The following is a 12,561-nucleotide window of genomic DNA, read 5'->3' on the forward strand; positions in this document are numbered from 1 at the left end:
TCACTGTCATTAAAGTCTACTTCTTTGAGATTCCTGTATATACTGAAGGCCAGCTGAGACAGCCATCCTTGTGGACTGATTACTGGATTCTTGAACCTTCCGTTTATAGGGCCACATATATACTTTCTTTTTCTCGAGACAGGGTTTCTCTGTGCAACAGCCCTAGCTGTCCTGGAACTTGCTCTGTAGACCAGGCTGGCCTCCAACTCAAGAGATTCGCCTGCCTCTGCCCCCCGAGTGCTAGGATTAATGGCGTGCGCCACCACGCCTTTAAAATAGCCTTCTACTATTTTAAAAAGAGAAACCCAATATACAAAACTTAAAGAAAATCTTGCTAAGTCCCTACGCCTTTGCAACGATATGCAAACACGTGGCTGGGTCTTCAAATCTCTTTAGCCCTACTGACTCTCCAGGGTTAAAACCTCACTTCCCAGCTTCTGACTCAGGGCGACGCTTCCCGCTGCCACTACGAGGCGCCCAAACAAAGCCTCAGGTCAAAGCCTAAACACTTCATCTGCGTGACCCGCGTCGGACCCGGTGGGCGTCACGTGACAGGCTCGGTTTTCCTCCAATCGCAGTGCGAGTTGTGGGGATTCCATCTATTACTTGGTCACAGGCTTACACCACCCTGTTCTTCCATTCCTGAAATGGGCTTGATCCTTGCTCTCAGCCAGCCAGTAGCGACTCTCAAGTGTTAGACTCTCAAGTACCTTCGAGGGGCTCGGGCCTGTAGCTCACTCACTTCCGGAAGTGACGTTTCCCAGAGGGGCCGGAAGTGGCAGTGGAGGGAGGGAAGATGGCGGAGGTGGTGAGTCCGGTGCCCGGGGCGGGGCGGAGGGAGCCAGGGGAGGTGGGTAGAGCCCGAGGCCCCCCAGTAGCCGACCCTGGCGCCGCGCTGTCTCCCCAGGGGGAGATAATCGAGGGCTGCCGCCTGCCCGTGCTGCGGCGCAACCAGGACAACGAAGATGAGTGGCGTGAGTGACGTCGGGGGGCGGGTCCAAGGAACCAGAGGGCGAGGGGCGGGAGGGAGTCAACGAGCACACGGGAGAGGGAGGGGCTTCTGCAATCCTGGGGCGGTCGCAGATACTCGGAAGGAGGGGCGTGGCTTTTAGACGTACGGAGATGAGCCGGGCGGGGCTTGCAGAGAGGTGTCTCTTGGAGACTAAATAGGTCTTGAGCCAACCCTTCTAGGTGCTGGGGCATAGGGATCCAGCCTGGAGGTGGAATTCAGGTCGAAGGGTGGAGTCTCATGACCTGGCTTGGCTAAGACCCCCTGTCTGTGTTGTTCCCATAGCCCTGGCTGAGATCCTGAGCGTGAAGGACATCAGTGGCCGGAAGCTTTTCTATGTCCATTACATTGATTGTGAGTCCTGGGCCCGGGCAAAGTGGGGTTGCTGGATAGGGTTGAGGACAGCCTCTGGCATTCCCTCCTGAACCATTTCCACTGCTGCAGTCAACAAACGTCTGGATGAATGGGTGACTCACGAGCGGCTGGACTTAAAGAAGATCCAGTTCCCCAAGAAAGAGGCCAAGACCCCTACCAAGAACGGACTTCCTGGGTCCCGCCCCGGCTCTCCCGAAAGAGAGGTGGTGAGTAGGTCCCCCATTTCACGTTTCTCTCCTGCCTCTTCCTTCTCGCATCTCTTGGCCTCGGGTTCCTGAATGGGCAGGAGGCAGCATTCTCCTGCCATGACTTCAGCTTGCAAAGGATGGGGGCCAAATTGCAGGTGTAGCTTCCAGAGTCCACTATTGCCTTGCTTTAGAGAAGGCAGAGGGTGGGATTGGATCACTCCATGTTGAGGGGCCCATCAGCCCCTTCGCCATCCCACCACCATCCCCACCCCAGAGGAAGACTCTGGACCTATCTCTACAGCCGGCCTCCGCCCAGGCCAGCGGGAAGACCTTGCCAATCCCGGTCCAGATCACACTCCGCTTCAACCTGCCCAAGGAGCGGGAGGCCATTCCCGGTGGCGAGCCCGACCAGCCGCTCTCCTCCAGCTCCTGCCTGCAACCCAACCACCGCTCAACGGTACCCTCAGCAATTCCAGGGACCTTGCTTTCTTCTCAGGTCCCACCTTCTCTACCTTCTGACCCACCTTTCTTGGTTTCTCTCTGCAGAAACGGAAGGTGGAGGTGGTTTCACCAGCAACTCCAGTGCCCAGCGAGACAGCTCCAGCCTCAGTTTTCCCCCAGGTGAGTCTTCCAGTTTCTTTTCCGTGTTTTACAAGATTTATTTTTATTTTATGTGTATGATCGCTTTGTCTGCGTTATGTATGTGCACCACGTGCATGCCTGGTGCCCATGGCCAGAAAAGGGCATTGGGTCCGTTGAAACTGGAGTTAGAGATGGTTGTGAGCTACCATCTATGCTGGGAAAGGAGTCCATGTCCTCTGGAAGAGCAGTCAAGGTTCTTAACTGCTGAGCCACCTTGACAGCCCTCCAGTCTTTGCTCCCTCTTCATCTTTCTCTTCTTCTCATCCACAGAATGGGTCAGCCCGTAGGGCAGTGGCAGCACAGCCAGGCCGGAAGAGGAAATCTAATTGCTTGGGCACTGATGAGGTGGGTATCAAGGAATAGAGGAAGAGGAAAGCTGGGTGAAGGAGATGGATTTGGGCGAACAGAGTTCATTCAGTGACTAATTTAAAAGCAAACAGGAAGCTGGGCGGTGGTGGCGGCCCACGCCTTTAATTCTAGCAACTTGGGAGGCAGAGGCAGGCAGATTTCTGAATTTGAGGCCAGCCTGGTCTACAGAGTGAGTTCCAGGACCACCAGAGCTACACAGAGAAACCCTATCTCAAGGGGGGTTGAGGACAGACACAAAAACAAATGAGGTGGTAGGCAGTAAGGGTGTTGATGAGATTAAGAGCCAGGCAGAGGTCAGGGGGAGGTCAGGCAGAGGTCAGGGGGCACTTCTGGAGAAGGAACTGGTTAGGCAAACCGGTCTTTGTCAGGAATATTTTACTGAAGCTTCTCCCCAACTAGCAAGCCAAAAATAGTTTATTGTTTTGAAGATTTTTTTGGTATAAAGCTGTTATTCTTAGCAAAATTAATGCATGTTCATCTCAGGAAATATGAAAAATACAAATAAATAGGGGAAAAAAGGAGCCAGGCAGATTAGCTATTGGGTGATTTTTTTTTTTTAATCACAGTTTCTCAGTTTTGGTTTATTTCGGAAAGAAGATTATGGCGCTTTGCCCTTAGGCCCTTAGTTGATGTTATGCTTGAAGGAAGAAACCTGTGTCTGGGTTGAGAGCCATGTTCTGCTGATCTGTCTGCTACAATCTACTATTTCCCACTTGCCTTGGGCAGGACTCTCAGGACAGCTCAGATGGAATACCATCAGCGCCACGAATGACTGGCAGCTTGGTGTCTGACCGGAGTCACGACGACATTGTCACCCGGATGAAGAACATCGAGTGTATTGAGCTTGGCCGGCATCGCCTCAAGCCGTGGTACTTCTCCCCGTACCCACAAGAGCTCACCACACTACCTGTCCTCTACCTGTGCGAATTTTGCCTCAAATATGGCCGTAGCCTCAAGTGTCTGCAGCGCCACTTGGTATGAGGGGTCTTGGGAGGCTGCCTACCCAGTATACCCACACCAGTCCCCACCTGATCCTCCTTTTGTCCTTAGACCAAATGTGACCTCCGGCACCCTCCAGGCAATGAAATTTACCGCAAGGGCACCATCTCCTTTTTTGAGATTGATGGACGGAAAAACAAGGTTAGTGGCTAGGGCAACAGGCCCAGAATAAGTCATATGAACAACTTTTTCCTGCCCACAACACTTGACAACTCCAGTTCAACCTGTTTTTATTGACTCCCTGATGTAGAGCAGGGGCTGCAGGAATGTACAGAATACTAGGATTTAGACACACTATTCCCTGAGAGTCACTGTCCATGGCAGGCAGTAGCACACATACCACAGCTCTTCAGATCCCAGTGTGAGAAGTGTTGTGAAGCACAGGGTAAGTTAGCCGAGTTCAAAGGAAGCCATCATCAGAACTTTTAGGCAGTGCATGCCTGTAATCCTAGCACACAGAAAAGTCCTGAGTTCAAGGTTAACCTGGGCTATAGTGAGTTCCAAGCCAACCTGGGCTATAAAGTGAGAGAGACCTTGTTTCGAGGAACCCAAAACAAACAGCAACAAAAATAAGAACTTATGGTGGCAAAGGTCAAATGTAAAATTAGAAGCCGTTTAAAGAACAGTTTAGCCCAGCGTGGTAATCACAGCACCCAGGAGGCTGAGGTCGGAGCATTTGAAACTCAAGGCTAGCTAATAAGATCCTTTCTCAAAAACAAAAAGGATCGTGGATGGGTATGATGGCACATGCTGTAATCCCAGCACTCAGGAAGCAGAGGCAGGTGGATCTCTGCTGGTCTGTAAGGAGTTCTGGGCCAGCTAGGGGTATACAGTCAAATCTTATTTTGAGAAAGTGTCCAGGTTGACCTGTGAACCTGGACATGAAGGAGAGAACATGTCTAAGGCAGTTCTAAGCAGCTGGGTTCAGAGATGCGAGACTGGCACAGGACAGTATGTGTGAAAAGTACAAGAAAAGGGGCGGGGATGAGGCAAGACTTGAAGGCCAGAGGTCAGGTGTCAGGAACAAGATCAGTGGAGGAGCAGGTTTGGGTCTTATAGGTGAGAAGTTTAGAGCCCCTTGAGATACATACCTCTCTTGGGCCTCCAGGATAATTGAGGGAGAGAGGCAGGTACCAGGATTAGTGGGGGGGGGGGGGGGGGAGCTCGAGAAAAAGACAAAGTCACACACTGTTCCCCCTTTTTTTTTTCCTTTGGTTTTTCAAGACAAGGTTTCCCTGTGTAGCCCTGGCTGTCCTGGAACTCACTATGTAGTTCAGGCTGGCCTCGAACTCACAGAGATTTGCCTGCCTCTGCCTCCTGAGTGCTGGAATTAAAGGTGTGTGCCACCAACTGCTCTGTGTTAAGTGTGGTGTCTGAGAAAATGATCAGCAGGTGGTTACAAAGCTATCTAAAACTCCTCTAGAAATCATGTGTGTTGTAAAGCAGCGAGTCCAAGTTTTACAGGAAGAACCACTAAGGCTGGCATTTTCTTAAACCTCCACTGGAGAATAGCAGACCAGTTCCCAAGAGGCATCACTATGGCTAGAGCATTAGGGTTTTGACACCCAAGGACAGCCACATGGGTAGAACTTCTCTCCTAAGACTGAGCGTGAGGCTAACTTCATGGGAAAACCTTTTTAAAAGGGGGGCAGGGGACAGCAATGATGGTGCACGCCTTTATTCCCAGCACTGGGGAGGCAGAGGCAGGCAGGTCTACAGAGTGAGTTCCAGAACAGCCAGGGCTACAGAGAAAACAAACAAAAAGCTCTCACGAGGTAGCCCAGCTGACTAACTTCAAACTTATATCCTGCCTCTGCCTCCTAAGTGCTGAGATTATCAGCATACACTACCACGCCTGGCTTGGAAGTTGACTCTTGTTAAGTGGAACAGGGCAGGGCCGGCTTTACTGGGTATATGGAAAGCTGTGCAGCTCACCAGAGGGGCAGGCAGCTAGACACTCGTACACATGCTCCTGGACACTTATGTGGCCCTTATCCAGGTGGTGGTGGTGGCACACACATTTAACCCCAGCACTCTGGAGGCAGAGGCAGGCGGATCTCTCTGAGTTTGAGGCCAGCCTGGTCTACAGAGTGAGATTCAGGACAACAAGGACTATACAGAGAAACCCTGTCTCAGAAAAAAAGAAGTGGTCCTTACCTAAGCAGTGGTGATGGACTGACTGGTGGGTCAGGGTCCTAGGAGGGAAGCTCACCACTAGTCAACTGCAGTAGCTCATCCTCAGAGCCCTTGAAATGGCTCAGTGGGTAGAAGTCCTTGTCACACAACCTGAGCACTTGAGTCCACTGTGGACGGAGAGAATGGACTCCCAAGAAGCTCCTGACTTCCACTTGCATATTGTGGTACATGTACCCTTGCAGTCACATAGGCCACAGTAAGATGTAACTCTTTATTGTACCCCCAGAGTGCTGACTTCCACATGCATGTTGTGGTGCATGTACCCCTGCAGTCACATAGGCCACAGTGAAATGTAACTCTTTATAGTACCCCCAGAGTGCTGACTTCCACATGCATGTTGTGGTACGTGTACCCCTGCAGTCACATAGGCCACAGTGAGATGTAACTCTTTATAGTACCCCCAGAGTGCTGACTGACAGGCCCTTTTCTTTACAGAGTTACTCACAAAACCTGTGTCTTCTGGCCAAGTGCTTCCTCGACCACAAGACACTGTACTATGACACAGACCCCTTCCTCTTCTACGTGATGACAGAGTATGACTGCAAGGGCTTCCACATTGTGGGCTACTTCTCCAAGGTCAGCGCTCACCCAGACTGTCCCTCAGCCCTGCCCTGAGCCAGGCCTTCCATAAAATCCACCTATTCTTCCAGGAAAAAGAATCTACAGAAGATTACAATGTGGCCTGTATCCTGACTCTGCCTCCCTATCAGCGCCGGGGCTATGGCAAGCTGCTTATTGAGTTCAGTGAGTATGTGCTGCCTGACCAGGAGTCTGGGAGGCTAGCAGGCCCAATATGGTATGGGTGTCCCTTCATCTGTGCTTCACATGCAGACTTGCCAGTCACCAGGAGAGCTGCCAGAAATAAAGGGGGCACTCTCCCAAGGTCCTTTCCTCAAGTAACTACCCTATTTCCCAGAGTGGGTACCCAGCACCCACTTCTCTTTGGGTAAAGGTTTAAGTGTCACCCACTTTTTCCCGTCTGGAGCAGCCAGTTCCTCATGTTCACCTCTGGGTGTGTACCATAGTAAGTACCTGGTTATGTCACCAGGCATGCCCTGAGCCTTGCAGGCAGTAGATGTCCAAAAGGCTGTTTAATCCACTAAAAGATGAACTTGTACCCTGTTCCTTTGTCAGGCTAGTCTTTTAAAGCCTGGGAGGGCTTTGGCCCCTTCTCATCACAGGTGGGCTCTTAACTCTGCAATCACATTTTGTTTTCTAGTGTTAGTTAACCCATCCATGCCCATTCCATTCACTTAACTATTCTCTGATCTAGGAGTCAGGGAAGACGCCTTAGCTTTTCTGCTGGTGAAAGGCAGATGCTTTACTTGTTCAAAGTCAGGATCTGTTTGGAATATTTTATTAGTTGAGTGGTTCCAAGTTGGGAATCACATTCTCTGGAAACTCAGCCTGGGAGAGGTGAAAGGAAACTCAGGGGACAGACCACAGAAGTGCCATGAGCCCGATAAAAGGGCAGGAGGCAATCACTGGACAGGCTCAGGAACTCAGAACTATAGAGGCAAGTACGGCATCCAGTGGGTTCATGGGACTGTACACCATGGATCCAACAGTTGAGTAGGAACCCCTATGCTCTCTTCCCCTTCTGGCTTCCTCTCTAGACACCAGTCTCTCCAGCCCATCTTGTCCAGGGGAGATTGAGCAAAGAGGGTAAGACTAGCCAACAGAGATATAGCCAGGAGCAGAAAGTGTTGTCAGTATAGCTGAAGGTAAGGGAGGGTTTCTCCAAACTAATTGGGACATCTCCCAGGGCCCTGGCGAGAGAATAAAGAGCTGTCAGCTCTGCAGGACCTAAAGGTCTCATCATGAACTGTCCGGCAGTGCCTAGTGGTCAGCACAGTAAGAGGGAAAGGGCCATTACAGAGGTCAGTTACCTGGCTCTGAGGAAGCACCACTGAACTTTTTTGTTACATCCTCAACCACCCAGCTCATCCTGGTGGTAGGAGCAGCTGACACTCCCAGGATCACAGCTAGGGAAATCAATGACACTGAAAAGTATCCTCCAAGTATACTCAGATCATAAAGGGCTCCCTTACCACCCTCCCAATGCCCCCAGACACAGGCTGGGATGGCAAAGGAAGATCTAGCACTTGCATCCCATTAGCTTCCAGTGGCTAGCAAGTACCCTGTTATAGCCGTTTGTCTGGGTGCTCTCAGCTCCCCACTGTCTCAGCAGGCAGGGAAGCTACTCATCCATTACCAGGAGTACCACAGCCTAGCTCCTCTACCAGTATCTGCTCTTACTTACTGCTGTATATACCTGTGATGCTTCTTCAGCATCTTGTGCTCCATTGCTTTAGGCTATGAACTCTCTAAAGTAGAAGGGAAGACGGGTACTCCTGAGAAGCCCCTGTCAGATCTTGGCCTCCTATCCTATCGAAGTTATTGGTCCCAAACCATCTTGGAGATCCTGATGGGACTGAAGTCAGAGAGCGGGGAGAGGCCACAGATTACCATCAAGTGAGCCCGAATGCCCAGCTGGGGGTGCATGGTATGACCTGTCTGTTCCTGGGGCTCCTGGGGACAGATGAATACCCTCAGGGGTCCTAACTTTTGCCCTCCCGCAGTGAGATCAGTGAAATCACCAGTATCAAGAAAGAAGATGTCATCTCCACGCTGCAGTATCTCAATCTCATCAATTACTACAAGGTTAGGAGGCACACTAAGGGGATAGGTGAATGGGTACAGGTGGGAGACCCTATGCACTGACCACATGCTGGGTCTGTCTCTTGCCTAGGGCCAGTATATCCTCACTCTGTCAGAGGACATCGTGGATGGGCATGAGCGGGCTATGCTCAAGCGGCTCCTTCGAATTGACTCCAAGTGTCTGCACTTCACTCCCAAAGACTGGAGCAAGAGAGGAAAGTGGTGACCAGACACTGCCCATGGCAGCATCAAGAGAGCTGGCAGAAATGGGGCTGGCAGGCTGCCCTGTCCCTTCCAAGAGGCACACCAAGGGAGGCGGGCTGAGGACAGCTCCAAAAGGAGAGGCCTAGGAGGGGCCAACTAGTGGCCAGTACCAAGGCAAGCTCAGGGCTAGGCCAACTCCCAGGATAGCTGGCTTATCGGCCCAGGTCTGCTCTGAACACAGGGACCAGAGGGATCCAGGCAGCTGTGTACATTGAGACGGGTGGGAGCATTCTGTACAGAGGACTGGCGATTGTAAACATTTCTTTTGTAAAGGAGGAGCTGGAGGGTGGGGTGGGTGCTGGTTGTAAAATTCTGGCCCCTCTTGCCCCCAGCAATAAATTGTTTATATAGGCAGAGCATCAAAAGTTCTTGCCAGGTGGGGTGTCATGCCATGCCAGGTTCAGGGTGCTAAGGTGCCCACAGACGCACAGGTGTTGTGAAGAGCTCATTTATTGGGATTAGAACAGTGGCTCCAAAGTGAATTTATTGCTGGTTTACTGGTGTGAAGGGATCTGTGACTTTCATTTTCATGCTCTGGCTCTCAGTCCTCAGGCACCTGTTCGTGAATCTGCAACAGGAGTCACTTCTACTATGTGACTTCTCATACAAAACAGGTGGGAACCCAGCTGCTCAGGGTGAGTCCCTTCTAAGAAGGCCCGATGATAGAGGTGAGGAGTGCCTCCCACCACTCCTCAGTCTGATCCTCCAGAGTCATGGTCCCTAAAAACCCCAAATTACTAGGGACGATTCAAACCGGGTGTGGGGGGGGGGGGGGGGGGGCGAGCCGAGCCTAGCGGGGAAAGGGCTCATGTGTGTACTCACCGCTGCAGCGAGGCTGGGCCAACCTAGGGCCCTGTGCACTTTGGCATCCGGGCCAGGGACCGTTTCAAGACCCCACAGGGTGAAGTGGCTAAAGCTGCCGGTGGCTCCGATAAAGCGGTCCTAGGAAAGGCCGGGTTCAGAATCGAGACGGCAGCTACTACCCTCACCTGTGCCTACCCTCTCCCTCTGCTCACGAAATCGCGCTCCAGTGGTTCCTGTGCCTCGTCCGTTTTGTCTTCCGCGTCCCCCGAGAAGTTCAGCTTCTCTATCAGCCCCTCTCCCATCTCCTCCGTCACCATCACGAATCCCGAAAAACCGGGCGGCACAGCTACCTCCTCGCCCCGCAGGCTGCGACCCCGAAACGACACCTGCAGCCCTGCGGGAGGAACATTCAAAGCCCATCAGGCAGGCCTGGCCCCCTGGGAATGTGCCGGCCGCTTCTCCCGCGAACCACCAAGCCCTTGAGCTCCGTAGCCTGCGCGGGGCCTGCCGGGACTCACCGTCTGCACCGCGGCGCACCGCGGGCGTGAAGAAGCGTTCCACCGGAGCGGGCCGGCTCACCAGAACCTCGCAGGGCAGGAGGTGCAGCGTAGCCGGCTCGGCGTCATGCAGCGAGCCAGGGCGCAAGTGGACGCGCTGTTTACCGCCCGCCGTTTCCTCTGGACTCTCCATCCAGGACGCTCCCGGGCTTAAGCAAAACCTGGCGGGTGAGGCGCGCGGGGCCTGTCGGGAGACCGAGCACGCTCGGCGCAGAGTCTTATGGGAATCGTAGTCCTTTCTCGGGGGCGCCCTCTGCGAAGACACGCCTTCTTGTGGTCAAGTCCTCATTTTTAATTTTTTAAATCTTTAATTGTGTGTGATCTCATCCTCGGACCTCCACTTCCCGGTGCTGGGGTTTACAGGCTTGTACCACCACGCCCAGCCCTAACATTTTATGGTTTTTGCTGGCTGTAAAAAAACGAAATGGATTCCTAGAAGAGTCCTATTTATATAGGTTGTCTGGTAAATTATTAATTTTTTTGTTTGTTTGTTTTTATTTTTTCGAGACAGGATTTCTCTGCGTAGCTTTGGAGTCTATCCTGGAACTCACTCTGTAGACCAAGTTGGCCTCGAACTCACAGAGATCCGCCCGTCTCTGTTCTGAGTGCTGGGACTAAAGGCATGCGCCACCACTGACTGGCAAATTATTGATTTTTGATAGTGGTGAGGATTGAACTCAGGGCCTTGAATATAATAAACAAATACTCCAGAATCACAACTCTGTAGGAAAAAAGAACCACGAAAAGAACACCCTATCCCTGACTTGAACCCCATTCCTGGAACCAGGGCCAAGGAAAGAACACCTTGCCCCTGTCCTGTCTCCTAGCCCCAAGACTTGAAAATCCCCGGTGACTCGCAGGTCAAACAATGTTTTAAAGCTGGCAGCCAATCGATACTTCCGGCTGCGTTGTAGTTTTCCACTAGCTCACCGTGTGTGTGTGTGTGTGTGTGTGTGTGTGTGTGTGCGCGCGCGCGCACGCGCGCGCGCTCCAAAAACCCTATAAAAGCCCTCCCTCCTGCCAACTCTCTGCTGTCTCTTCCCCGTTCAGAAGCAGCTGCCACTCTGGGTTTCTCTCCAATAGATACTCTTGCACTGGAAAACACTTTTAGATCCCAGTCTAGGTTATTTGTTTTTTAAATAAGGGACATGAATCCATTTCTCAAATGCATTTTTCTCTGTGTTACTTGTCTTGCAGAGCTTTGTATATGTATGGTAATTCTTGCTGTAAAGAAAAAAAATTTTTTTTGAAACAGGGTTCCTCTGCATATTCCTGGCTGTTCTGGAACTCACTAGGCAGAATAAACTGGCCTTGAGCCCAGAGATCTGCCTGTCTTTGACCCCCAAGTTCTGAGATTAAAGGCACATGCTACTACTGCCCAACAAAGACAACTTTTTATAGTCACTGTAAAAGATTGGTATTGGCTCAGGACCCCAAGACCAAGTTCTCAGCACAAAGGAGATTTACTTGTCCCAGAGTGCCAGAAAGCAGGAAATAAGAGACAAAGAAAAGAGATAGAAGATGAGGGAGAGGAAAGAGGGGTATTTGTCCAGGAGTGGGACAAAGGACTTCCTCTGAATAGAGATGAGACAGATGTGGCCCATAGGCAAATGGCAGTTTATAAAGATACGGAGGAAACCCTGTGTTAGGATGAGGTGTTTAAATTTAATTGGGCATGTTAATTAGGTGAGCCAAAGGGGGCTTTTGATTGCTGGACTTCAATACTTTGATTGCTGGACTTTGGTAGTCAGCCTCAAGAGGAGGAAGTGGCCAAATAAGGGCATAGACCTTGGTGGCTAGCTTTAGGAATGTAATCTAATGGTTTTTAGCAAAGAAGAGGGAGTGGGGGAAGGGCAAGGCCTGCTAGAGCCATGTCTGTCATGCTCAAGTTGGCTGGAATTCCTTCAGTCACAGCTGTGGAACAATCTTTGTACACTGTAAATACGTATTACTCTCATAGGTTAATAGAGAACTGACTGGCCTATAGCTAGGCAGGAAGAGGTTGGGCGCGAGAGCCAGGCTAGGAGAACACTGGGAAGAAGGGCAGAGTCTGAGGAGTCTCAAGCCAGACAGAGGAAGCAGGAACTGTAGAAAATGAGGTTGTAACAAGCCATAAGGCATGTGGTAGAACTTAGATTAGAAATATCGTTTAATTTATGAGTTAGTAAAAAGCCTAAGCTATCGGCCGAACATTTATAATTAATATTAAGTCTCTATGTCAGTTATTTGGGAGCAGCTGGTGGGACAGAGCTGACCTGACAAAAAAAACTCCACCTACAATTTTGTACACTGTAAATATGTATTACTCTCATTGATTAATAAAAAGTTGATTGGGGCCGGGCGGTGGTGGCGCACGCCTTTAATCCCAGCACTCGGGAGGCAGAGCCAGGCGGATCTCTGTGAGTTCGAGGCCAGCCTGGGCTACCAAGTGAGTTCCAGGAAAGGCGCAAAGCTACACAGAGAAACCCTGTCTCGAAAAACCAAAAAAAAAAAAAAA

At 51.1% G+C, this 12,561-nt stretch overlaps 2 protein-coding genes across 5 annotated transcripts; one reads left to right on the top strand and one right to left on the bottom strand.

Annotated features, from left to right (window-relative positions):
* The first annotated feature begins 592 nt into the window (after positions 1 to 592).
* On the top strand, positions 593 to 9,057 carry Kat5 (lysine acetyltransferase 5). Of its 4 annotated transcripts, XM_052763197.1 has the most exons (14): positions 593 to 808; positions 908 to 974; positions 1,295 to 1,363; positions 1,454 to 1,590; positions 1,874 to 2,029; positions 2,119 to 2,193; positions 2,485 to 2,559; positions 3,310 to 3,558; positions 3,634 to 3,723; positions 6,214 to 6,354; positions 6,429 to 6,522; positions 8,094 to 8,253; positions 8,361 to 8,442; positions 8,531 to 9,057. In XM_052763197.1, exons 1-14 carry the CDS (start codon positions 797 to 799, stop codon positions 8,663 to 8,665), a joined length of 1,542 nt encoding a protein of 513 aa, XP_052619157.1. In that variant the 5' UTR covers positions 593 to 796; the 3' UTR covers positions 8,666 to 9,057. The 4 variants fall into 4 exon arrangements, with proteins under 4 accessions (XP_052619157.1, XP_052619159.1, XP_052619156.1 ...); XM_052763199.1 differs by lacking the exon at positions 1,874 to 2,029 and having other exon boundaries at positions 599 to 808; XM_052763196.1 differs by having other exon boundaries at positions 782 to 974.
* A 78-nt stretch (positions 9,058 to 9,135) lies between these two features.
* Positions 9,136 to 11,243, bottom strand: Rnaseh2c (ribonuclease H2 subunit C). Its single transcript, XM_052763201.1, has 4 exons — positions 10,026 to 11,243; positions 9,720 to 9,901; positions 9,526 to 9,645; positions 9,136 to 9,271 (listed from the first exon to the last, which is right to left on the bottom strand). Exons 1-4 carry the CDS (start codon positions 10,195 to 10,197, stop codon positions 9,245 to 9,247), a joined length of 501 nt encoding a protein of 166 aa, XP_052619161.1. The 5' UTR covers positions 10,198 to 11,243; the 3' UTR covers positions 9,136 to 9,244.
* Positions 11,244 to 12,561: the final 1,318 nt, after the last annotated feature.

Source organism: Peromyscus californicus, unplaced genomic scaffold, assembly GCF_007827085.1.
Source record: "Peromyscus californicus insignis strain IS unplaced genomic scaffold, ASM782708v3 Scaffold_4__1_contigs__length_199733344, whole genome shotgun sequence".
Lineage (NCBI taxonomy): Eukaryota > Metazoa > Chordata > Mammalia > Rodentia > Cricetidae > Peromyscus > Peromyscus californicus.

Bases quoted from the DNA above. Each gene is read 5' to 3' on its own strand.
- Rnaseh2c (XM_052763201.1), bottom strand. From the start codon at position 10,197: ATGGAGAGTCCAGAGGAAACGGCGGGCGGTAAACAGCGCGTCCACTTG. The intron at 9,902-10,025 runs GTGAGTCCCGGC...TTCCTCCCGCAG, and splicing joins GGTGCGCCGCGGTGCAGACG to GGCTGCAGGTGTCGTTTCGG. The intron at 9,646-9,719 runs GTGAGCAGAGGG...GGCCTTTCCTAG, and splicing joins AACCACTGGAGCGCGATTTC to GACCGCTTTATCGGAGCCAC.
- Kat5 (XM_052763196.1), top strand. From the start codon at position 797: ATGGCGGAGGTGGTGAGTCCGGTGCCCGGGGCGGGGCGGAGGGAGCCA. The intron at 3,724-6,213 runs GTTAGTGGCTAG...TTTTCTTTACAG, and splicing joins TTGATGGACGGAAAAACAAG to AGTTACTCACAAAACCTGTG. The intron at 8,254-8,360 runs GTGAGCCCGAAT...GCCCTCCCGCAG, and splicing joins AGGCCACAGATTACCATCAA to TGAGATCAGTGAAATCACCA.